The sequence below is a fragment of the Bos javanicus genome, chromosome 3, assembly GCF_032452875.1.
Source record: "Bos javanicus breed banteng chromosome 3, ARS-OSU_banteng_1.0, whole genome shotgun sequence".
NCBI classification, from domain to species: Eukaryota; Metazoa; Chordata; class Mammalia; order Artiodactyla; family Bovidae; genus Bos; species Bos javanicus.
The window spans coordinates 3249119-3275255 of NC_083870.1; the positions used below are offsets into that span (position 1 = coordinate 3249119).

Here is a 26137-nt window from a genome sequence, read left to right on the forward strand (position 1 = left end):
ACTTTCCGTCAAGCCTCAGGTGTTTACTGCCATGGCATGATTGTGGGGGGCCTTCCCAGGTGGCTCAGTGGGCATGATTACAAATATTTTCACAATTAGACATTTTCTCAGCTCACACCTTAAGTAAAGATCCTCTGGCAGGGTAGAAGGGGTGCTTAATACCTGTGGCCCCTCACTCATGTAGTAGGAACAGGATACTTATATTTTAGATAAAGACTCAAAAAGAATTAAATGATAGAGTCAGGGTTAGGTATGAGGCTCACGCCAGCTAAGATTTTATTCAAGAAAAAAAATGTAACTGAAAATAAAAGTCACTCAAATGAATGAGAGTTTCAAAAAACCCTATAATTCTTCAATGGCAGCTCTTGCACCCGCTGTTCAAGCCGGTTCTAACCCAACCAAGATGCTGGAAGGCAGAGCACACAGTGGTGCCCATCAGGCCAATGAGGGCGATGAAGCTCAGGGCTCCCCGCTGCCGCTTTCTGGGTTCTAAAAGAAAGAGGAAGGAACAGAAGTTACTGGGGACGCTCCACAATTACAATGCTGTCAACATCCACCAGCCATTCTATCAAGGCACTTGGGCTTGTACGTTAGACCATTTGGTCTTAAGAGGTCAGCCAACTCTTTAGCCTATGCTGGCAATTGTCAGATACTGTGTGGAAAGTTGTGTGTCACAATAGTATTGGACTTTAAAGCAAATTATAGGATAATAATTAGAGCACCTTTGCTTTAGGATCTTTGGGAACTTCTTTCCTCTTCCAAAAGGTAAGCACAGCCAGAAGAGTCTCTTCCTCACTTGTCTCTCAGAAACACTGTTTATAGTACAGCTGAGGAGCAGATCTGAAGTCTGACTGCCTGGGTTTGAATCCTGGCTTTCTAGTTTACACTTAGTAGCTCTGAGACCTGGAGTCTTAATCTTTCTAAACCTCAGTTTCCTCATTTATATATTAATACTATCTATGTCATGGAATTGTTATAGGGTTAAACAACATATGCTGAGGTCTTAGAACAGCAATAGACACATTGAAAATGTTCAATAAACATGAGCTTTGTTATTAAATTCTATTCAAAGGTTAACAAAAGGAAAGAAGATAACCAATCTTTCACCTTGGTTATCAAGTTACTTTGATAGCTACAACTTGGTTATCAAGTTACAGAAAGACAAAGTAAATTAAGTTACTTTGCTTTTTGAAAAGCCTTGCTAAACAGGAAAGTACAGTAGCAGAAGATTTTAAATGTTTCCTTGGCAGACAGCAGCGTGTCCTTACCTCCTGTGTAATAGCCGTAAGCATAAAGGACTCGTCCAACGATCCAGGCCAAGCCCAAGCCAGAAACTATACGCTAAAATAGAAGGGCTCTGTCAGTGTTTTCATTCAAGAAACAGGCAGATGTTTATTAACATCTAGGATTGATGACATACTTTAATAAAAAGTTAACAATTTCATAGATATGGTAAAATACTCCCTACCAAATGAGGGTAGAATGAAATTGTTTTCAGTCAGGAAAATCAAAGCACTGTGATCCTTCCATGAACTGCTCGCAGACCTGAGAGGTGATTGCTGGCCTGCCTTCTCCTCGGGAGGTGGGATGGCAGGAACCGCCGGGCTTGCCTTGGAGGGGTCAGGGTGCTAGAGCACAGTGATTCTGCTCTGGGAGAGGCAGGCCTAGGGCTTGCAGAGCAACAGGAGAGGAAACCAACGGAAAGGCAGGACTGGGGGAGGAGCGCTGTGAGCAGTGGCCTGGGCATTCCGTGCTGAGGGCTGCTTCATCAGTGAGGGCTTCCAGAGGGCTCTGAGGGGCTACGCTGCGCCCTATGCCCAAGTGTGGGGCTCTCCCAGAAAAAGCCAGAGGGGGTGCTATGTTGTGAACCTCAGGATATGCAGTCTTGGGAGGGGACAGTCTCCCCGTTTCCAACACCCTTCAGAAGACAGAGGAAAAACTCATGTGAGATGGAAAAATCCTTCCATTTGGCTGCCCTCCTGGGGTGACAACCCCTCTGGTCCAAAGGAGGCCAGGGAGAAAGAGAGAGAAGAGGTGTGAGGACGTGAGTCATGGAGTGCCGCTGTCCTCAAGCATCTTTCCAACTCAGCACTGTCATCAGTGGGGTGAGGTTCCTACTTCAGGGTTTTTGTTTGTTTGTTTCCATGATTTTAGGGAGTGTTAAATATCGGTAGGAGTATGAAACAACCATAAATAAACACCCAGGCACATATGTCTCTATCTAGGAGGTCTGTAGTCTCATTAGGTTGCTCTGTAAACCCAGGAGCTGCGTTAGGCGCTTGTCCTCAGAGCAGTCTTAGGGTATTTTTAAAGAACTAAGCTCAAGGAACGGGATCCCGGGGTGCGGGACAGAAGCAGGGTTTGGGTGCAGAGCAGAGGCTTATGGAAGTCTCAGAACCCTAAATGTGAGGTACCAGTCCTCTGGTCACAACCAAATGGAGGGGAAATCTGGCCCCTTGAAAGGAAAGTTTCTGTCCAAAGCAAGACCCAAATGGCAACTAACCAGAGAACCTTGCTTTATTTAGATAAGGTGCAGTGCAGACCAAATCCAGGGCTCACAGGGCCACAGCAGCCTACAAGGCGCCGAGGTGCCCCCTCGGCCCTGCCGTCACCCCCTGCCCACCACTGAGGCCGTGCTGCTCACTGCACACCAGGCAGACCAGACAGGCTCCTGCTCCAGGGCCTCCTCTGCCCACCTCCCGTCTGGGGGTGTCTGGAGGCATGTGCTCCCTACCAACTGCCCAAGTGTCTCCTTCGCAGCAAGGAATGCCTCCTGACTGCACCCCTCAGCACTGGTCCCCCAGCATTCCCTTTCCACCATGCCCACTTGTGTTTCCTCTGTGGGGTGCACCACTTTCTAACATACTACGCGATGCATGAAGCTGAAACGCCAATACTTTGGCCACCTGATGCGAAGAACTGACTCATTGGAAAAGACCTGATGCTGGCAAAGATTGAAGGTGGGAGGAGAAGGGGATGACAGAGGATGAGATGGTTGGATGGCATCACCGACTCAATGGACATGGGTTTGGGTGGACTCTGGGAGTTGGTGATGGACAGGGAGGCCTGGCGTGCTGCGGTTCATGGAGTCGCAAAGAGTTGGACATGACTGAGCGACTGAATTGAATTGACACGATGTATTGGGTTGGCCAAAAAGTCTGTTAGGGATTTTCTATAAGACGTGGAAAAACACAAATGAACTCTTTGGCCAACCCAATACTTGCATTACTTTTTCATCTGTAACCCCAATTAAGAGTCAGTGCATGAGACCTGGAGTCTGTGCCTGTTTTGGTCACTGCAGTAACCTCAGGTGTCCAGGAAATTTCTGTTGCCTGAATAAATACAGCAAAGGAAAACTCGATAAACATGAGCCTTCTAGGAGCAGACAGTCCTGGGTTCAAATTATGACTTTTTTTACTCTAGTTATTTGATCTTGAGAAAGTTATACAACATTCAAGAGGTTTCTCATCTGTTAAAAAAAAAAAAAAAACAAACAGGAAAAATTCTACCTGCTTTAAGAAACTGTAAGAAGTAACAGAATTTAATTCTTTAAAATATATGGTGCCTAGACATCAAAGATGTTCATTGAATGTTCATTTCCTCTTCCCTCCCCAAAGACTCAGTGAATTAAATCTATTAAATCTAATCAGATGCCTCCCTTCTCCACCCCCCCACCCCCAAAAAAAACCACTTGTGCTGTGCGCGCTCAGTACTTACTGGGTGGTAAACACCTCCGACAGCTAGAAAAAATAAGAAGGGAGGGTACACTTCCAACCTGGAATAGAAAGAAAACAACTTTTTTTTTAAGAAAAGCACCCTACTTAAGTATGTCCATGTAAAACTAAGAACTTTACATTCTTACTTGCCAAGTTAGAAATGAGAGTAAAAATAATCATTGAGTAGAGGCGGAAGGCCGGACCACTAAGATCATCCACCTTCTTTTGCTTTGCTTGGGATTAGAGGTAACTCAGAAGACAGTGAGTCCAAGACCTCAAAGCTAACAAAGTGAAGAGGTGAATTAGAGTCAACTTGCTTACAGAGCTCAAAGCCTCTCACCCCCTAGGCTGGGACATTCAGCATCACTTTAGAGTGGACTTGTTGCAAATACTGCAGAAGAGTACCATAGCATTAAAGACATGTTGGGGGAGGGATGGAGTGGGAGGTTAGGGTTAGCAGATGTCAGCTATTATATGCAGAATGGATAAACAACAAGGTCCTATTATATAGCACAGGGAATTGTATTCAATAGCCTGTAAAAAAACTGTCATGAAAAAGAACATAAAAAAAGAATGTAGGTATAACTGAATCACTTTGCTGAAAGTAACACAGCAGAAATTAACACAAGGTAAATCAACTTCAATTTAAAAAAAGAAATGGAAAGAAAAGGTTATCCAGTCTCTCACCATCCTAACAACTCTTAATTTTGGTTAATATTATTTTAATCTGTTCATAAACACATTTTACAATACTTTTAATGAGTATCCATGATCATCATCCCAATTACTCAGCAAACCAAGGGTTGAGGTGTAGGACAGAAAGCTCCCACTCTGCAGATGTCTCAGGGGCCCAGCAGGGCCAGCACTCACGTGTTCTGGTGAGCTCGCTGAATGCAGTTGAAGATGTGCCCGTTTTCAGGGTCAGTGCTGTACATGGTAGGATACTGTTAAAACAAAATGTGTGTGATCATATGGTTAAGTGTAGCATTCAATGTTGAGAGTTAAAATCAGCCCTAAAGACAATGTATCCCAAAGCATCTTCTGTCATAACTTTGGTAGATGATCATTCAATTTCTGCTTAAATACATGCAGTGAGAGAGGTCTCATTCTCAGAGGCAGATTCAATCTGGGTCTATTAATATCCAGAACAAGGACGTATGTCTGTGCCATTCAAGGGGTGGAGGCAGCGTGAGCCAAATTCAGCGCTCTTGTTGACATTATGCCGTCACGGGTGGCTTTGATATGCACTACGAGCAGTAATTGGGAAACAGCTCCGTCCCCAAGAGTCAATCAGATACCACAGCCTTTAAGGTTCCCTTACTGGGGGAATGGAAACTGTGTGTGAGAATGTTAATGGATGTGTGCATTGAAAAAAAGAAACTGGACATGAGAACTTTAAAAGGAGTTCTGCTTAGGGAGCCTAATTATAATTATTCAACAGAGTAGACATTTAAAATTGCTCGCCAGGGACAGCTTCAGTAATTATCCCTTCTAGATTAGCTGGAACTAAAGGAAGCACTCAGCAGACCTGCCCCCTACGTCTAATGTCCAAGCACGGGATAACTGTGGCACCACGTGCTTCTTTTCTACTAGGGAGACAGGAAAATCACCAGAAGACATCATTTTAAATGGGCACCCCAGAAAACAACTGCTATTTAACCCCCCCTTTTAAAATTTTATTTATCTTTGGCCACACCTCAAAGGTTGTGGGATCTTAGTTACCTAACCAGGGATTGAACCTGGGCCCTCAGCAGTGAAAGCATGGAGTCCTGACCACTGCTCCACCAGGGTGTTCCCTGTTTAACCTCCTTTAGAAAATAACTCTCTTCCCAGCAAAGAGCTCCAGACAAAAGCACACCTGGTTTTTCTACAGAAGAGACAAAAGAGAAACAAGACTGAAGAGACCCTCTAGCAGGGGCCTGTACTTCTTTCTCTCCTCCCGCCAGACAGGGGCAGAGTTTCTAACAGGAACGTCACTAGCATCACTAGCATCTCACCTCTGCCTCTGTGGCTGAAAACGGGTTCCTGCCCCCGACACGCCTATAAGGGCACCATGTGTTCCCACTCACCTCCACTTTGTACTTCTTGCGGGCCTTAGAAACATTGATGGCTAGATGAGTTACCATCAAGAAGCTGGCAGCACCAGTTAGAATCACGAAACCATATTCCTTAGAGAGGACGGCCATCCTGACTCTGTGGGAGAAAGAACACATTAGGGTGCAGCCCGGCACTATGGGCGCTGTGCCACAGGAGGTCTCAGGAGTGCGATGCTCTGTAACCAGCAAGTGTATCCCTACAGATCAAAAAGAGGTGTGAGTGATCTGATGGTTCTAAGAGGTAGTCAGAGATGTTAACCACCCAACAGAATCTTTAAAAAAATGACTGAAGTCTGCAATATACGCACAGAAAAGTTCACAATCACATTCTCTTCTGTGCTGGAGTTCCTTTGATCTACACTGCATTTATGAGATTTATCTAAACCACTGCAGTGGTCATTGCCATAGGATGGTCTGGCCACTAAAAAACACAATTCAAATAAATATTTCATAAGGCAAAATGCTACAAGATTACCAGAAGGAGATGGACAGACAAAAAGGGAAAAACAGAAAGAGAGAGAGAAGAGGGTATAAACCAGTAAGTGCATAATGACTCCGGGCTTTCGTTTGTCTGGTGGTATGGGGGACACTGAGGGCAGGGACCTCTAGGCCTCGCTTGGACCCTGAGGCACGTGCTAGTGTGGCAGCAGGAACATCACGCTGGAAGGGAAGGGATGGTTTTTAGTGCTTCGAAAGCAGAACGGGGCTCTGAGCAGCTCTTGGAGAACCCAAGCTGCTACTGCTTTTAAGTCACTTCAGTTGTGTTCGACTCTGCGACCCCATAGACGGCAGCCCACCAGGCTCCCCTATCCCTGGGATTCTCCAAGCAAGAACCCTGGAGTGGGTTGCTATTTCCTTCTCCATGGAGAACCCAAGGTGTTCATCAAATCAATACTTCAAAACTAACCTCATGATGCGTCCTGGTGCCTGCAATGCCACTTACTTTGAAATGCATCAAAAATGATGATATAAGCTAATATAGCAAAATATTAATTCTAGAACCTGTGTTAAATATATATATGATAAATGTACAATTCTTTCAACTTTTCTGCATGTTTCAAAAATTTCTTAATAAGATGTTTGGAGAAAAAAAAAAGCTCATCTCAGCATTTTTCAGTGTTCGGCAGTTTCAGCTCTTTGAGTTCCTGTCCTGCCCCAGGAGGGAAAGAAGGAATGCCAAGGAGAAGAAAACTTGGTGGTTGGGAAGAAGCCCTAATAATCTCAAAGTAGTTAGTGCTGCCTCCAACTTCTCTGAGCTTTATCACCAGATGTCCAAAGAGCACAGCAGCATAAAGAGAAATAGCTACAAGGCTTCCCGAGCTCTCAGCTGCTGGCCCGCCAGCAGGCTGACAGCTCATGTGTGTGTTCTGCCTTCAGCTTAGAGCTTCCATCCCTGCTAACGGTCTGGCTACCATCTCTTCCGTAAGCCTGGGAGGACTACCCTGCTCCAAAATGTTTCCAGTCATCCTCACTAACAACCCTACCAGATAGTATTCTCCCCATCTTCCAAAGAATGCCCAGAGGTTAAGTAATGTTCCAAAGGTCTAAAAGAGAAAGTAGCAGAGTTGGGATTTAAATTTAGATTCTGATTAGGTTCCGATGTCCCCTTTCAATTCCACTTGACGATTCAGAGCTGACTTGACACTGGAGTCACAGCATCTTTCTCAGTGTGGAATCTGGGGCCTGTAAACAGCTCAGCTCTTTAAAAGTTTAAGTTTCCCTTACATCTGCAAAATAACATTTGAAAACAAAATCCTAAAATCTGCTCACCCCTCACCATGTTTCACAATAATTTCCAGCAGTTTCCCTTGCTATAGTCTTTCTTCACCTGGAGCTGCTCGCTGAGGGGTACCCACCACGCTCTTCTTTGGGACCGCGGACACATTCTGGAAAGGGCCATTCCCATGACTCAGCACCAAAGTCACCACCAGGTCAGCCTCTCCTGGGCCATCACGTGTGGCTGCAGAGAGCAAGGAGTCTCTGGTTCCCCTCCAAGCTCCCCTGCCCTCATTCTCTTCTACAGTTAGTCATTTTCAGAGTTTAGAAAATCAGCTTGGGGAGAAAGCTTTAGTAGTAGATAGCAAAACAAAAATACAGAGTGAATACCAAACACCTCTTTGAAAATTAAATAAACACGACTACCTAATTACCCTGGAGTTCAACACATCTAGGCCAAACAGGCTATTGAAAATGAAGCTGTCTCTGACTTTGCCAAAAGCTGCCTGTTTAAGAATTAAACGGTCAGGCTCAGCTGGTAAAGAATCCACCTGCAATGCGGGAGACCTAAGTTTGATCCCTGGGTTGGAAAGATCTCCTGGAGAAGGGAAAGGCTACCCATTCCAGTAATCTGGTCTATAGAATTGCATGGACTGTATAGTCCATGGGGTCGCAAAGAGCGACTGAATGACTTTTACTTCACTATCTGGTTTAGATCCAAGTTTCCAAGCTGAAAGTCCATTCAGACCTCAGCTTTGGACAGCAGGCTGGGCTCCCTCACAGCCTGGGGTCACCTGGTGACTTTTCAGCATGCTTGTAATCTTCCCCCAAATCCCGTAAGTTCCATTTTACAGAAAAGGAAATAGAGGCACAGGTAGCGAGGTGAAGGCAGAGCTAAGACCAGAACAGTCTATAGAACTTTCCCCCAAATACTCCAACTAGCCCTAGCAAAACATTAGAATTCGTGGCCAAGTCACTGGCCTCTGTTTTTCTGGCCTGTAAGGGTTTGGGTAGAAGAAGGTAGGTGGCAGGACAGAGAAGTGCCTTTTGAGGATATGTTTCTACTGCAGGCAATGAACTTGGAAAGGCAACTGCTCAAAAATCTGCAATTTGGGGCTTCCCTGGTGGTCCACTGGCCAAGACTCCATGCTCCTAGTGCAAGGGACCCAGGTTCGATCCTTGGTCAGGGAACTAGATTTCACATACTGCAACTAAGAGTTCTAATGCTGCAACTAAAGATCCTGTATGCCGCAACTAAGACTCAGTGCAGTCAAATTAATAACTAATACATGAATATTTAAGAAAATCTGCAATTAGAAATTAATGTTTACTACTGTGTTCCTCTTCCACAATATAAATGCAGTTTCGGGGGACATGCTCAGGCAGTCACACCCTAATGAAAATGTGTCTCTTCATACGCTGCTGTGGTGATAGGTACTGGGGGAAAAGGAATCGGGGTGGGGACAAGCAGAAGCAGGAGCAAGACCTTTGCAGGGCAGAGAAGTTACATGAAGGGGGACCTAGAGTCCGATGCTAAAGTAGGTGGTTTGCAAAAGATGGTGTAATGGGTCAGGAAACTGTAAATGTGCCAGGGGCAGGAAGAGAGAGGAGGCCTTCCACGAGGCTCTCCCTGCAGGGGCCATGGACACGCCTGCACAAGTGCAGGAGCCAAGCCTGTTCAGCCCGCCCAGACGCCACCATGCACTTTTACCCAGTGAGGAGTCCTGCTTCACAGGCACTGCAGCCAGCACTTCCCAGCTGGTGTGATCAGGGCTAGAATAGAGAGAGCGGCCAATTGTATCAGCTACTAAGCTCCCACGAGGGAGGGACCATGTTTGTCCAGCATCCTCCATGCCAAGCACAGAGTGTGTGCTTATAGAAAGCTGTAGAATAAACGAAACAAGCTGTAAGTCCAGGTGGCTTTCAAAATCATCCCTCCACTTGGCACAGTGCCTGGCATAAAGTATGTGCCTAACCCATGTCAGTTTCCTTTTTATCCCCCTTAAGATATCTACTGAAACAATGGAAGCAATTGGGTGTATGAATTCCTGGAGAAAGAAATCAGAGCACAGAGAAAAGCTCTGTCACTATAGCTGATGAAGACACAAATCCCATGCGGATTGACAATGCTTACAGCTTGTCCTTTAAGAAAAGAATCCGTTTAATTCACTTAGGGGTCAAAAAAAAAATATCTTCATTTGACAAATCCCTATTTTCTGAGAAATCCAGGACAGAGAGCTGGACACTCCCAACCTGTCGTGGGTTTGGGTGTGTGCACTGGGAAAGGGGAGGCACTTCAGCTCACAGCAGCCACACCCAAGGCGGGGCCACCCGCAGCTAGTAGATAGGTCCCACGGCACAGGCTTGCGAAGCTGATATGTGGAACATAAACCTCTCTTTGACAGGAGCACTCATTCGGACTGCACACCATGGTTCGTTGATTACATACCTGCTCTGTGTCTCCAGCAACCCATATATCCACCCAGCAAGATAAGGTTCTTGGGGTGGGAACTCTGCCCTAGACTTTGCCTTCTACATGGTGACAGACACATATCGGTCCTTTTGGAAGTGAACTTTCACGACCAGTGTAGATTACTCTGTAACTATCTTGGTTGTATAATAGCACTTGTTAATTTTCATGCAGTTTTCAAGGTTAGTCACACACCAGCTGTAAAGATTAAAATTTATGATCTGTACAAATAAAAATTTATTTAGTTACTTTGCAGTGTTACATGCTTCTGGGGGACATGTAAAACAGAACCATCTGGAGAACAGCCTGAAAGCAAGGTAGTATACTTTATACTGTTCGTATTTTAAAAATGCTCAATAATTCTACTGGGAATCTATCCTAGGGTAGTAATCAGGAAGGCAAACAGATATGGTTCAAAGACTTCAGCACTGTTTATAACAGCAAAAACAGAAATGGTACAGATGTCCAAACAAAGAGGACTACCTAAATAAATAACATGGCCATAAAATAGAATAGAATAGAATCAGCAAAAACAGTGAAATATTTCAGATGGTGAAACAGATTTAAAATATAGTGTTAGGTTAAAAAAAGACAACGAAGTGTATATCTTAGTTTTCTCAATGATAGAAAAAATTAAAGAAGAAAATATCAAAATCATAAGCATAGTTATTTTTAGATGGCTGAATTAGATTTTCCTTTGTACCTTCTAGAATGTCTAGCAGAGAAGGGAATGGCACCCCACTCCAGTACTCTTGCCTGGAAAATCCCATGGATGGAGGAGCCTGGTAGGCTGCAGTCCATGGGGTTGCTAAGAGTCAAACACGACTGAGTGACTTCACTTTCACTTTTCACTTTCATGCATTGGAGAAGGAAATGGCAACACACTCCAGTGTTCTTGCCTGGAGAATCCCAGGGATGGGGGAGCCTGGTGGGCTGCCGTCTATGCGGTTGCACAGAGTCGGACACGACTGAAGCGACTTAGCAGCAGCAGCAGAATGTCTAAAGTGAGCAAATATATGCCAAAAAGTTATATGAAAAATGGCCTAACAAAGACCTAAGCAGACATTTCTCCAAAGAAGACATACAGATGGCTAAGAAACACATGGAAAAATGCTCAACATCACTTATTAGAGAAACGCAAATCAAAACTACAATGAGGTTTCACTTCATACCGATCAGAATGGCCATGATCAAAAAATCTACAAACAATAAATGCTAGACAGAATGAGGATAAAAAAGGGAACCCTCTTGTACTGTTCACGGGACTGTAAACTGATAAAGTCACTCACTATGGAGAACAGTATGGAGATTTCTTTAAAAACTAGGAAACTACCATATGACCCAGCAATCCCATTATTGGGCACATACCCTGAGAAAACCACAATTCTAACAGACACATGTACCCCAGCGTTCACTGCAGCACTGTTTACAATAGCCAGGACACAGAAGCAGCCTAGATGTCCATCGGCAGAGGAATGGATAAGAAAGCTGTGGTACATACACACAATGGAGTATTACTCAGCCATAAGAATGAACAAATCTGAGTCAGTTCTAGTGAGGTAAATGAACCTAGAGCCTGTTATACAGAGTGAGGTAAGTCAGAAAGAGAAAAATATCATGTATTCGTGAATATATATGGAATCTAGAAAAATGGTACTGATGAATCTATATGTAGGGCAGCAACAGAGATGCAGACGTAGAGAATACGCTTGTGGAGTCAGTGCGGGAAGGAGAGGGTGGAATGAACTGAGGAAGTAGCACTAAAACATATACATTGCCATATGTAAAAGGGATAGGCAGCGGGACTCTGCTGGCTGGCGCAGGGAGCTCGACCGGTGCCCTGTGACAACCTAGAGGGGTAGGGTGGGGAGGTTCACGATGCAGGGGACATATGTATACCTATAGCTGATTCATGTTGATGTATAGCAGAAACCAACACAACATTGTAAAGAAATTATCTTCCAGTTAAAAATAAGTAAATTTAAAAAAGAAACCAGCAAAAAAAAAAACGGCCTGACAATAATTAGTAATTGAGGAGACAGAGGAACAGGCAGTATGTTATAATGGAGCCAAAGAGTCAGACCTGACTTTTAGCTTGAACCCTGTTACTTACCCACTGAGTGCAGTACACAGCCTTGCAGGTAAGGGTGCAGTTCTGAAATCAAATTGGCTGGGTTTGGAACCTGGATCTCATACCCCTAGCTGTGGGTCCTCAAGAAAATTACTCAGTGTTTTTCAGCAGCCTCGACTTCCTCGCCTGTTAACTGGAGATGATCATGGCACCTACCCCACTTCATATAATAGTTGTAAAGCTAAATAGGGACACTGTCTCTAAACACCCATCAAGCTACCTGCCACACAGTAAGTACTCAATGAATGTTATTTATCAGGTCACACTGTGTGTGCTAATGTTCCGTTAACTGTCTTTGCCCTGATTCAGTGATAAAAGGCGATGTTTGAATATACGATGATAGGATACATTTAAGAATTTATAATTTTGAATTACCATTTTAAGAGAGCAAACATAGCTTATAACTACACACATGCCCCTTTCCCCAAACTCTTAATAGCCAGCATGTTGTAACAGGTTATCTGACAAGCAGGAGTATCCAGAAGGAAGCAGGCTTCTAGTACAGACCATGGAAATCAGCAAACTCTAGTCCTGCAAGCCCTCCCTGTAGCCAGACACCCTCATACTGCACGGGGCTGAGTGTGTGTTCATTTACTTGTCGGGTATATTGCGTGCTTACTACGGCTGCTCCGTGGGCTGGTGTAAGAGAGAAGATGATAAGCTGGATTTGGCCCCTGCCCTCAGGAAGCTCATGTTCTATTGCAGGAAGTAGGCAAATAAGAAAACAAATAGTCAATTCCAGATTTTTCCTTCATAGCAATGATCAGAAACCAAGTACAAAAACTGCCCACCAGGGGCTTCCCTGGTGGTCCACTGGTTAAGAATCTACCTCTCAATCAATGGGATGTGGGTTTGATCCCTGGCTGGGGAACTAAGATCCCACATGCCGAGGGGCACCTAAGCCCGCACTACAACAAAAGATGCTATAACTAGGACCTGATGCAGCCAAAACAAATATTTTAAAAAACTCCTCTCAAAAATGAAACTAAAGGGGTTGGGGAAAGGCAGAAATAGGACAGAAGTGTTTCTATTCTCTCCTCACTTAGTAACTATAGAGGTATTTGTTTCTAGTTAACTACTTCCCGGCACACTTAAGTCAAAACAGTTGAGAGAACATTAAACTGAAGGTTTAAAAAGAATTAGTTTTTCTTTTTATTTACAAAATTCTTGTCTCTTACTTAATAGCAGAAATCCTTTTGGGAATGTTTTTATTCCTAGCAGACTTGAATACCGTTTATGATTTGTCTTCTGCCATGGGAAAATCTAAGGAAGCACAGACAGTGAGAATTCTGGAGATAAACTCATGTTCAGACCCCACCTCTGGGAGCTTGTAAATGTCATTTAATTTCTCTGCCAAATTGGAGAATACTATTTACTTCACAGGATGGTTTGAGGAGTTAAATGAGATAAGCTAGACTAAGCATCTAGTACAAACACTTATTAAATGCTGATCCAAACACAAAGACATATTGTACATCCTGGCAAGTACACGTCTCTGTCCATCTATGTGAATACCTCCTAAATAAGGAGGATATTGACTTTTCTACAAATCAGTTATGTGCTCTGACTTAGGAATTAATTCTGATAGTTTGGGATAGATTCAAATTTGGCAAAAGGCGGGTCTATTAGATTCCGGATGTGGACAGCATACTGACAGAAGAACTTAATTTCCTAGTGTGGACAGCATGAGAACATTTAATTCATTTATTCAACCACGATATACAAAGTGTCTATTCTATGCCAGGCACTGCTTAGGTGTGCGAATATAGCAGTGGACAAGATGCAGTCCCTGATCTCAACGCACGGACATTCTAATGTCAGAAGACTGACAAGAAATATGCCAAGTCAATCTGAGCGAGCAATGACTTTGTGTGTGTGTGTGTGCGTGGGGCTGCATCAGGTCAGAGTTGCATCATGCAGGATCCTTCATTGTGGTGCACAGATTCTCTAGTTGCGGCATGCAGGCTTAGCTGCTCCATAGCATGTGGGATCTTAGTTCCCCAACCAGGAATTGAACCTGCATCACCTGCACTGCAAAGCAGATTCTTAACCACTGGACCGCCAGGGAAGTCCTCAGGAATGACGATTATGGAGAACATACAAGGCAGTGGTGAAAGGGGATGGGTAGGGGAGGGGGCTACTACAGCAGGATCGTCTGGGAAAGGTCGCTTTTCTGCAGCCAACATCTGCACTGACAGATGGATGTAGAAGAAACAGCCATGCAACACTGAGGAAAAGAACATTCCAGTCAGAGGCAAAAGCAAGTGCGAAGAAAGGCTCTGGGTGAGGAAAGGCCAGGACTCCAGTGAATGGTGAGAGTGCTGCTTCTCCTGCTTCTCCCTCAAGGGACTAAAATGAGATGAGCAGAAGAAAGGGTATGGAATTGTTAAGTGTTAGCAGAGGAAGCATCACTTTCCAAAGGGAAAGGTGTTTGATTAAGCAAACATGACCATCTTTAACCACGTGAGCCTTGGGGTGGATTCAACTCCAACACATGGAAAGAGTTTTCCAGGTATGAAAATGGAGCAGGAGTAGTACAGACCCTAAAGGTAAGGAAGAAAGAATTCTGAAAAGAAGTGGACCCCTCTGTGAAGAATCATGAACAGAATATGCTCTTGGCTTTGGTGAGGGGGACCCTGTGCAGCCAGGCTTTAGGGGAATAGTAGAAAGTGGAGTCCATGTGTCGAAGGTCAAGAGACAAGTGGGCTGTGAGGGAATACATCTCGGGCAGTGCTCCCTCCTGAATTCACTCCCACTGTCCAATCCCACCAATACGGCCTGTGCGAGTCCTACCCCTTCCCAGGCAGCTGTTCTTCCCCACGGACCCTCACCAGCCTCAGGCTCTACCTTTGGATGTTTGCATATTTTGAGAATACCTTAGAAACCAAATTACTCCTGTAATATACATATTGAAACAGCAGAATTTCTGCTTGTAACTTTTTTATTTATCAAAATGTTTATTACTGGCCAAACATAACTTTCTGAGCACATATCAGGTTGGAGGGAAAAAAACCAGGAAGCGTAGCTAAGCAGGTGGGGCATGGGACCAGACCAGTGGGTTTCTAGGGGGAGATCAGAAAACACTGGTGCCCTGGTGACTGGTGGGGCCTTGAAGTCTGCGGTGGAAGGAGCAGTACTTGGAGCAACAGGTCTTTGGTACAGCCAGTGAATAGGCAGTGGATTTTTAAAAAGCCACAAGGCACCACTGTCAAGTCTCACTTTAGGAGTGATCAAGCTTGGACTTAAAATGAGGCTGTGTTGTCTCACCCCTAGAAGATATGCTCTTCTGCAGTGCCTGAGTTCATGGGGTTCATTATGCTATCTGGCTAAGGCACTCTCCTCCAGGAATGACTGACTGATTCTCCTAGAAACACCACCACTGAAGTCCTTTACTTCACTTACTATTTCCTCCGATTCCGGCTTCTGCCACCACTCCCCTTATCTCCCTGGGGCAGGGGTTCCTTCAGTTACAAAAGGATTAATCAGAGAACTTCCTGAACTACACCCAGCAGAGTACTCCTGGGGTAAAGCTCTCCTTCACTATTCACTCCACTCCCTCTGAGCTGCCAATAGAAATTCCCCAGGCACAATCAGCAGTGCACAAATGGAGCAAAAGGCAAGCTGGAGCACTGGGCAATGGTCTCAAATAATTTATGACTTTTGAGCCATGAAGTTAAAACAACTTATCTTTTACTAAATGTAAATCAAGCAAATATTTCAAGGGAGAGAGGATTTCAACTTTCAACTCTCTCTCTGCCCTCAAACAAATAAATAAAAGCCAGAGTGGGCAATGGTAACCCCTACTTCCATTTGCAAGATTGCTCTTCTCCATCGGTACAGCAATTTCTCCACAGCTTTTTTATTATTATTATTGTTAATGCATCAGGACTGGGACAAGGCTAGAGCACTGACAGCTGACTTGGCGCCATTCCCCAGTATTTCATTAAAATCCTTATTTGGCTGCCTGTGCTATTAATCCAATCTTCCTTACTTTACATTTTACATGGTATTTTTTCATGAGAATACTACAAAGATGGTAACTTAAAGGGCTTCATCTGACCATATCAAATGGACTTCTATGAGTACCCAGCACTGGGAGGTGGTTCCAAAAACTCGGAAGTTGTGGCAGAGGTCTACTCAGCCTATACCCTTTGAATGAAGTAGTTGTCCAGCCTCGTTTCTGCCTCCAAATACATCTACAAAGGAAAAGGCCTCAAAATTACTTCCAGGCAAGACAGCTGTGCCCATATAAAGCTACATGGAGAAAGTTAAGAGCCTGGAGAGAAGTAGCACGAAAGTAATTCCCTATTTCCATGATGGGAGAGGAAAAAAAGAGAGTTTCTTTGGGCTCATCCTACATTTTCGAAATGCCAGTCTGGTAACTTCTATGCTAAACAGATGGTAAAATCTGTTTGAGAGTCAACATTTCAAATGGCAGCTACATTTTAAAAGGAAGACATGGACAGTTAAGAGAAGGAAAGCAAAACTATTCTCCACAATTGCTTTGCATATTCAGTAGACATTTCTCCAAGGGCTAAAAATGAAAAGTCAGTTGAATAGGCAGGCCATCACGTCTCCAGCCTCAATTATTAATTCAAGTGAGGCAAACAGCAGAGGCAGATCACAAAGTGGTTCTCTCCCAGTTTCTCACATTCTTTAATTCCTCATCAACACTGCTAGCAGAACACTCAGAAGGTGGACGTCAGCTGTCAGTTAGGGGAATGGAAGAGCTGTGTTTTTAAGAGATACATGTCCTACAATCCAAATCTATTCCATTGAAGATTAAGTAGCCAGAGCTTGGAATATAAAATATTCAAGTTCCACATGTCACTAAAAAACAAAATACTTATTTATCTTTTTTAGCTGTGCTGGTCTTTGTTGCTGTGCAGGCTTTCCCTAGTTGTGGCAGGCAGGGGGCTACGCTATAGTTGCAGTGTACGGACTTCTCGTTGCAGTGACTTCTCTTGTTGAGGAGCATCAACAGTTACAACATGTGGGCTCAGTAGCTGCAGCTCCTGGGCTCTAGAGCTCAGGCTCAGTAGTTGTGGGGCAGTGGGTTTAGTTGCTCTGCAGTCATGTGGGATCCTCCTGGATCAGGGATCGAACCCATGTTTCCTGCATTGGCAGGCAGATTCTTTACCGCTGGGCCATAAGGAAGCCTCACATATGTCATTTTAATTCCAATGTTTTGGTGAACTGTCAGTGCTGAGGACAAATGGCTATACCACTATATTCGCTGGGAGCAAGAGAGGGGCTGGTGAAGGACCAGCTTGATGCTGACGCCTGAGTGAATGCTTCCTGGTTATGTTGGATGAGCCTGCACTGACAGTCATACTCTGTTAAGGTCAAAGCAAATTACTTGCTCTCTTCTTCTCTGGACTCTGACTTCAGCGTGAAAACACACTGAACACACATGCCGAGTGGAATTGCTCTTGGGAAGAACCGCTAAGTCAGCTCTTCAGGAATCGAAAATACTAGATTGTAAGACTGAACAAATCCTGGGTTCCCTTGTTTGTGCAATGATGAGTTCTCCCAAACAGAGTCTTGACCCAAGAATTCTTGACCCTATGGGTGAGAGTTCCTTGATGCCTTGACCTAGAGGCCTTGAGCCACCATGGACCATCTGGAGCCCAGCCTCCAGGGAGGCGTGATCCCAGGGAGAGGCTGCAGAACACGTCCCATGGTCTAAGGGCACCAACCTCAGAGGACAGGGGGAGAACGGAGAACGCAGAAGAGAATAAAACTCTTGTAACAACGCATTCCCCTGATGCTGGGAGAGGCAAAGAGAGAAGAGGGCGGCAGAGGATGAGATGGTTAGATAGAATCACTGACTCAATGGACATGAACTTGAGAAAACTTCAGGAGATAGTGGAGGACAGGGAAACCTGGTGTGCTGCAGTCCATGGGGTTACAAAGACTGAACAACAACAATTCATTCAAGGGGGCTGATTTGATACAATCTATTCAGAACAAACCATTTCATCAGATGGAATGCTCACTTTAACGAAGGCCACACCTACCACCTTCCTCAGTATGGCCTCAAGATGAGGCCTTCCCTGTGTTATCCCCTACTGAATGCTGGGTAGCACGTGCAGTGCAGGGTCACAGTGGTCATCAAGACAGAAAAAGGAGGTCCTGACATGCCAGAAAATGGAGTCAAAAGGAGGAAGGCAACTTGGGAGGACCATAGAACAGGAGGAGAAGAGACGGAACTAAGGTCTCTGAAGGATGTGATGTGAGATGTGAGAACACAGTAGAGAAAACAGCAAGTACACAGGCACAAAGGAAAGGGCTTCACTTGTATAAGGGAGAAAAAGGAGACCAGTGCTGGCTGGAGGGTAGTGATACAGACTAGATGAAGAGTGGTAGGAAAAATCAACGATTATTAATAACAGTACTAGTAGTACATATATTATTTACTATGTGTCAAACACGGTTCTAAGTAGTTCATCAATATTAACTCATCTAAATCCTCACAGCATCCCTATGATATATTATTACTCCATTTTGCAGATGAGGAAACTGAACATGAGAAGGTTAAGTCATTTGCCCAGGACACGCAGCTATCACGGAGAAAGCCTGGATTCACACACAGCCAGGCAGTCTGGCTTGAGAGTCGTGCTCTAAACCCTTGGCTATATATCCTTTCTCAACAAGGTTGGGGAGCAAGTTTGATCACACTTAACCTCTTCAGAACTTTGCTACTTCCCCAGACCCTCTCCTGAGGATAAACTATATTAACGAGCATAGAAAGCTAATAATTAACTCCAAGCCTGTGACTGATTAAAGCCCAAGAGCTTTCTAATTGGAAGAAGAAAAAAACTTGGAAAAGGTCCAAGTTTGGGGTTTTTTTTTCCTTTCTTTTTAATGAGTGTTAGCACTGCAGTTGGAGAAGGCAATGGCACCCCACTCCAGTACTCTTGCCTGGAAAATCCCATGGACCGAGGAGCTTGGTGGGCTCCAGTCCATGGGGTCGCTAAGAGTCAGACACGACTGAGTGACTTCATTTTGACTTTTCACTTTCATGCATTGGAGAAGGAAATGGCAACCCACTCCAGTGTTCTTGCTTGGAGAATCCCAGGGACGCGGGAGCCTGGTGGGCTGCCATCTATGGGGTCGCACAGAGTCGGACACAACTGAAGCAACTTAGCAGCAGCAGCAACTATGTATGACAAGAGGAGATATTACAGAAAAAAAAAAAAAAACCCTCTAATCTTTCAGGCGTACAGGTTTGTAAGGAGCAAAGCAGCACAGAAATTAGCACTTCTTTTTTATATCATGATTCCCATACAACCTGTCCCTTAATTAGCATTATATAGGAATGGAGGGGCAGAATGAAACTAAACTCTGACTTCCTGAAGAGGAAAAAAAAAACCTCTAATGAGTCACACTGACACCACTTGGACTTTCCATCACAAGAAATGTGGGTGGACTGTAGTTAATTCTTAGTAGCTGCTGAGTTCCCATGAGTCTCCATTCAGAGTGATTCTGAATGGAGGAACTGCACAGGCAGCAGCACTTGTCTGAAACAAGAGTCTAACTCTTCAGGCCTGTCTGTACTTAGAAGGAAGCTGTGTCACAATCCTTCACATTTCTTAGGCTGGAGAAGTAAAAAAAGCATATAGATAAAAATAAATTTCTTTGGCTGTTAAATAAAACAGATTGAATTAAGGCACCAAAATATTAGAATACAAGTTCCAGTTAATAAGTAGGTGGACTCAAGAAAGAACTAAGAGGGTAACAGAGGGTTGGTGATTCTAAATGCTGAAATCCTTAAAGGTATTTGCAAATATATTTGGAACGTAGTATAACTTCCCCATGGAAAATAGGTAGACAACATAAGAGACAGGGCAATACAAAAATTCTATTTTACATAGTAGTAACCTACCTGGTAACTTCTGAATTCTTCTTTTTCAAAAGGATAGTATACTCATAGGTAGTATTATAAGTATACTCATAAGTAGTATTAATGAAACCAGTTGCAAAAAACCATAGCAGTATATTCTTTTAAACAAATATTGCTTTAAAAAAAGGTAAATGGTTCATGATCAATTGTGCTTGGCCAGGCTGTTCTGAATACAGATTCAGAATATTTAAATAGAAATAAAGGTTCCAAAAAGGACAAGGAGTACGTCAAGGCTGTATATTGTCACTCTGCTTATTTAACTTATATGCAGAGTACACCATGAGAAACACTGGGCTGGAAGAAGCACAAGCTGGAATCAAGATTGCTGGAAGAAATATCAATAACCTCAGATATGCAGATGACACCATGCTTATGGCAGAAAGTGAAGAGGAACTAAAAAGCCTCTTGATGAAAGTGAAAGTGGAGAGTGAAAAAGTTGGCTTAAAGCTCAACATTCAGAAAACGAAGATCATGGCATCTGGTCCCATCACTTCATGGGAAATAGATGGGGAAAGAGTGTCAGACTTTTTTGGGGGGGCTCCAAAATCACTGCAGATGGTGACTGCAGCCATGAAATTAAAAGACGCTTACTCCTTGGAAGGAAAGTTATGACCAACCTAGATAGCATATTCAAAAGCAGAGATATTCCTTTGCCAACAAAGGTCCGTCTAGTCAAGGCTATGGTTTTTCCTGTGGTCATGTATGGATGTGAGAGTTGGACTGTGAAGAAGGCTGAGTGCTGAAGAATTGATGCTTTGAACTGTGGTGTTGGAGAAGACTCTTGAGAGTCCCTTGGACTGCAAGGAGATCCAACCACTCCATTCTAAAGGAGATCAGCCCTGGGTGTTCTTTGGAAGGAATGATGCTAAAGCTGAAACTCCAGTACTTTGGCCGCCTCATGTGAAGAGTTGATTCATTGGAAAAGACTCTGATGCTGGGAGGGATTGGGGGCAGGAGGAGAAGGGGACGACAGAGGATGAGATGGCTGGATGGCATCACCGACTCGATGGAGGTGAGTTTGAGTGAACTGTGGGAGTTGGTGATGGACAGGGAGGACCGGGGTGCTGCGATTCATGAGGTCTCAAAGAGTCGGACAGGACTGAGTGACTGAACTGAACTGAACTGATAGGGAATATAGATTCCTTGGTGGCTCAGATGGTAAAGTGTCTGCCTGCAAAAGGGGAGACCCGGGTTCGATCCCTGGGTTGGGAAGATCTCCTGGAGAAGGAAATGGCAACCCACTCCAGTATTCCTGCCTGGAGAATCCCAGGGATGGGGGAGCCTGGTGGGCTGCCATCTATGGGGTCGCACAGAGTCAGACACGACTGAGCAACTTCACTTCACTTCATAGGGAATATATTTAGATATTGCTATCTGTGCAGCTAGCACTAAATGACTTTTTCACAGATTGATTTGTCATTCACTTCATTCCAGATTTCCCCAGGTAGGTTCAGCTCCTTTACTATTCTCCAGCTTAAGAGGTTCTCCTTCACGGACTGCATCTCTGCAGAACCCTAAACTGGCAGGATTAAGTCTAAATAAGGGGTAAGACTGCCCTTCTCCAGTTTTGTTCCTTATGTATGGAAAGTGAAGTGAAGTGAAGTGAAGTTGCTCAGTCGTGTCGGACTCTTTGCGACCCTATGGACTGTAGCCTACCAGGCTCCTCCCTCCATGGGATTCTCCAGGCAAGAGTACTGGAGTGGGTGGGTTGCCATTTCCTTCTCCAGGGGATATTCCTGACCCAGGTATCGAACCCAGGTCTCCCTCATTTCAGGCAAACGCTTTAACCTCTGAGCCACCAGGGAAGCCCCAAAGGGTGTGTTGCCTCCCCGTCGGGGAATCGAATCCTGGTCTCCCGCGTGACAGGCGGGGATATTCACCACTATACTAACGAGGACGGCGGCTATGTAAGCCCCCGAAATGCGGTTTCTATGATTAGACACAGTACCTCTACCAGTATCTGTTTTATATATAGCAACATCATTTGGGAGTGGGGTGGGGAATGGCTTGACAAAGTTTTCTATTTCTGTAACACTGTGTCAGGAGGGAAGCTTAACAGAATGTCTTCTCTGGCAGAAAGCATTTGTTTGGATTTTAGATATAAACGTATTAAATTCAGTTAAATTTAACTCCTGTGAGAATAAACAATTCCCTGACTCGGGTACTATATGCTCATTACTGAATTGGTTGACTTAAATTAAGCACAGACTGTAATTTTGACCAGTAACCTTGGGTGCTTCCCAGAAACTGTAGACTCCCAATGATCATTTCCTATGGGGTGCCCTTGCTTCAGCTCCCACGGACAGAGAAATCTAACATCTGCGGCAATTCCACACGACCACGCCCAGGTCTACAGCACCTGCAAAGAGCCACACATCTGCAGGGCAGTTGGGAGTCCTTCCCTCCAGAACCCCTTTTCTCTGTTAAGGGATTAAAGCCATAAGCCCGAGGCTCTTCTCCTACCCACCCTCTTTGTCTCTGCTTTTCTTTCATCTCCTTTCCCACACTCTGGTCCCCGAAGCGGTAAACTTCGTGAGGAAAGTGTTAGCAGAAGCCAGAACATCGGGGAATAAGCTACCAATCAGCCCCCAGCCCCTTCCACCGCCCTGCAGCTGCCCCACCGCTGGGGCCCTAGGGCTCCCTGCAGCCACATCAGATGAAGGGCTCCTCTGAAATTCAAGACAGAATCTAAACGAAGATTCCGCCTCCACTCTTGCTTTAAGGCGGCGGTAGGAAGTGACCCACTCGTAGGTTCCAATACAAACATACGGAAAAACGTTTCTATGAGGCCGGAGGAAAATAAACACAATTCCCTTGGAGGCCCTCCCGGAAACTTCCTAGCAACACATGCACATCCGCAGCTGGCGCAGCGCTCTCAGGCCACTCTAAAAACCTGTGTCACCCATCAGGCCTGCACTGCCAGCTGCTCCTGCAGTGCCCTGCGCGCCCATCCTGTGCACCAGAGATGCAGTTGGCAAGGTCGGGTGGGCTCCGGAAGGCAGAAAGAAAGCGCCCGGGGTCCACACAGCTCAGGGAACGGGGGAGAGAAAAGGAAGTAACCGAGGAAGCGTTGACCTTGAGAATCTCCCTGAGTTTTAGATAGCGAGGCTAGTCTGACTTAGACGCTCCAAACTCACTACATCATAGGGAGGATGGAGGGCAAAGGGGATGCAAAGGTAGAAAAAAGAAGGGACCCAGCGAGCGAGCTTCTATTCAGCTAGGGATGGCAGAGATATGGGCAGTGCCCAGAGCAGAAGCTTAAGTGCCCCCGAGGCCCACCCTCTTCGCTGCCCGCAAGGGCCGGGACTCACCTGGATCACCTTCGCTCGCCCGGTGCAGAACGCAGTGCGCAGCGGAAGTGTAGGTGCGGCGTCCTTGGCCTCTATCAGAGTGGGGCGTGGCCCGGGGCAGTCCCGCCCCAACCCCGAGCAGCACGAGGCCACACCCCCAAGGCAGGGCTCTGGGTGCCCGAGAGGGACTTCAGAGTACCACCCCCGGGCCCCAGGTTTTGAGCCAGAGTCTAAATTTTCTTCCTCCTTACTGTTGTCTTCCTCTGTCCATGGAATTTTCCAGGCAAGAATACTGGAATGGACTGCCATTTCATTCTCCAGGGAGATTTAACCCTCCCACCCCCAAATACATTTATCTGTTTCTGCAAATGCCATCGTGGCCGCCTCCCTAAACTCTCCCAGCCAGTTCATATTTCTCGGGTTGCATTTGCTGCATGAAGTGAAGTGAAGTCGCTCAGTTGTGTTCGACTCTTTGCGACTCCATGGAGTGTAGCCTACCGGGCTCCTCTGTCCATGGGATATTCCAGGCAAGAATATTGGAGTGGGTTGCCATTTTCTTTTCCAGGGGAACTTCCCGACCCAGGCTGCACGGTAGGACCTTGATAATTTATCCCTAGCAGAGCCACCGTAGTCCGCTTCTAGGCGCTCTGCGGTGAGGGCGGAACCACAGGTTTGCACGGCGCCTGCGCGAAGTGGGAGGGCACCCAAGCAGAGGTTGCCCGGGAGGGGTGCGTGTGTTCTGGCCGCGTTTAGTTTGGTGTAGACGCTCACGGTCCCAGATTGCTGCATTCACCAGATGAAGGGTTTAGGGATGTTCGAGCCTGTGTGTTTCTCTAATATTGTTAGGTTTTCCAAAATCCGGCACCTAGCACTTCGAGCGTGATGGCCGCACCCATTCGCCCCCATCTTCACACAGGCTGCCCGCTCGCCCGCTCCAGCTCTCCGGAAACGAGACCGCACTGCCTCAGGGACCCATAGATCCTTGATAGCGAATTTCTGCCCCAGTTAGGCCCTCTAGTCTAGGCATGGTGCGGTGAGATTTTAAGTGAGGGTTGCAGGCTGGGTCAAGCTGGAAAGAATGGAGCTTACTTATAAGTGTTGTAAACTCAGCTCCGGAACAGTCCACTGCAGAAAGCACCAGAGTTTCCAGTTTTCACGTATCTTTTTTTTTTTTTTATTCTTATCTAGTTTTCACGTATCTTAAGTGGGCCCGTCACCCCTTTACTCTGGACACTCCACATCCTACTAGGGATCACCGCATGTGGGCAAACCCTAGTGTCTCTTATGTAGGGGTACTTTCTCTCTCAATGAGAGCCTGTGCTTCTAGGTCGAGGTGTAGAAAGGTTGGAATCTTGATCTTGGAAAGGCTCTGCTGCTGCTGCTAGGTCACTTCAGTCGTGTCCGACTCTCTGCGACCCCATAGACGGCAGCCCACCAGGCTCCCGCGTCCCTGGGATTCTCCAGGCAAGAACACTGGAGTGGGTTGCCATTTCCTTCTCCAATGCATGAAAGTGAAAATGAAAGTGAAGTGGCTCAGCGACCCCATGGACTGCAGCCTACCAGGCTCCTCCATCTATGGGATTTTCTGGGCAAGAGTACTGGAGTGGGGTGCCATTGCCTTCTCCGTGGAAAGGCTCTAGGGTAGGTGTTTTAGTAATTTGTCGTATTCACGTACCTGGAAGTATTTTGAGGGCTCATAAAATAGTTACTATTGTTTCAACAACTTCCGACCAGTCTCACGCTTTCAGCTTCTTCAGTAAAGTGAAAGTGAAGGTGTTATTCGCTCAGTCCTGCCCAGAGTCTTTGTGACCCCATGGACCGTAGCCCGCCAGGCTCCTGTGTGTTCATGGAATTACCCAAGCAAGAGTATTGGAGTGGGTAGCCATTCCGTTATCCAGAGGATGTTTCCAACCTAGGGGAGGAACCCTGGTCTCCTGCATTGCGGGCAGATTCTTTATATTTGACCCACCAGGGAACCCCTTGTATTTTAGGGTTTCTGGCAAAGAACAGTTTTCATTGAACACTGCAAATAAAAAGGAAGGAAAGCAGTTGTACATTATTGAGGGACATTTCCCCACTCCTTTACTTCCATAGATTGAGGATGTTCTTTGTTGTAGTCTTTTTGTCTACCTCCCGCCACCCCTCCCCATGCCCCCCCACCCCCCACTCTTCTCTGCTCCAACCTCATTTCATATGTTGAAACCTAATCCCTTCTCTGAAGGTATTCATGGGTTGGGCCTTTGGGAGCTATTAGATCACGAGGGTTCAGTTCAGTCGCTCAGTCATGTCGGACTCCTTGAGACCCCATGAACCGCAGCTCGCCAGGCCTCCCTGTCCATCACCAACTCCTGGAGTTCACCCAAACTCACGTCCATTGAGTCAGTGATGCCATCCAACCATTCATGAAGGTGGGCCGTGCACAAATGGGATAAATGTCCCTGTAAAAGAGACCCCAGAGCGTTCCCTTGGCCCTTCTGTTGTGTGAGGACACAGCCAAGACAGCCATCTATGAACCAGGAAGAAGGTTCTCATCAGACACTAAATCTTCTAGCACCTTGATCTTCACCTTCCCAGGCTCCAGAATTTAGAGAAATAAATGTTCACTGTTTAAGTCACGCATACTATGGTATTTTTGTTATTGCAGCAGACCAGCAGTAAGACACTTAGTGACTGTTCTATATGAGAAGGCAGCCTGAGGTGGTAGAAGGAATGACTGAAGAGTCGAGAGTAATTCTGGCCATTCCTTTCCCAGTTATCCCTGTTGGACACAAATACGTACTTAATCACACAGATTGTTGTTGTTCAATTGCTA

General features: G+C 45.5%; 1 protein-coding gene across 1 annotated transcript; it reads right to left on the bottom strand.

Moving 5' to 3' along the window:
* Positions 1-246: 246 nt before the first annotated feature.
* MGST3 (microsomal glutathione S-transferase 3) lies at positions 247-23962 on the bottom strand. The gene is made up of 6 exons (XM_061399786.1): positions 23347-23962; positions 5786-5909; positions 4587-4660; positions 3718-3775; positions 1269-1341; positions 247-489 (listed from the first exon to the last, which is right to left on the bottom strand). Exons 2-6 carry the CDS (start codon positions 5900-5902, stop codon positions 353-355), a joined length of 459 nt encoding a protein of 152 aa, XP_061255770.1. The 5' UTR covers positions 5903-5909; positions 23347-23962; the 3' UTR covers positions 247-352.
* Positions 23963-26137: the final 2175 nt, after the last annotated feature.

Coding starts and splice junctions, on each gene's coding strand:
- MGST3 (XM_061399786.1), bottom strand. CDS start 5,902: ATGGCCGTCCTCTCTAAGGAATATGGTTTCGTGATTCTAACTGGTGCT. Junction 4,661..5,785: donor GCAAGAAGTACAAAGTGGAG/GTGAGTGGGAAC, acceptor TTGTTTTAACAG/TATCCTACCATGTACAGCAC. Junction 1,342..3,717: donor TCGGAGGTGTTTACCACCCA/GTAAGTACTGAG, acceptor CTTCTATTTTAG/CGTATAGTTTCTGGCTTGGG.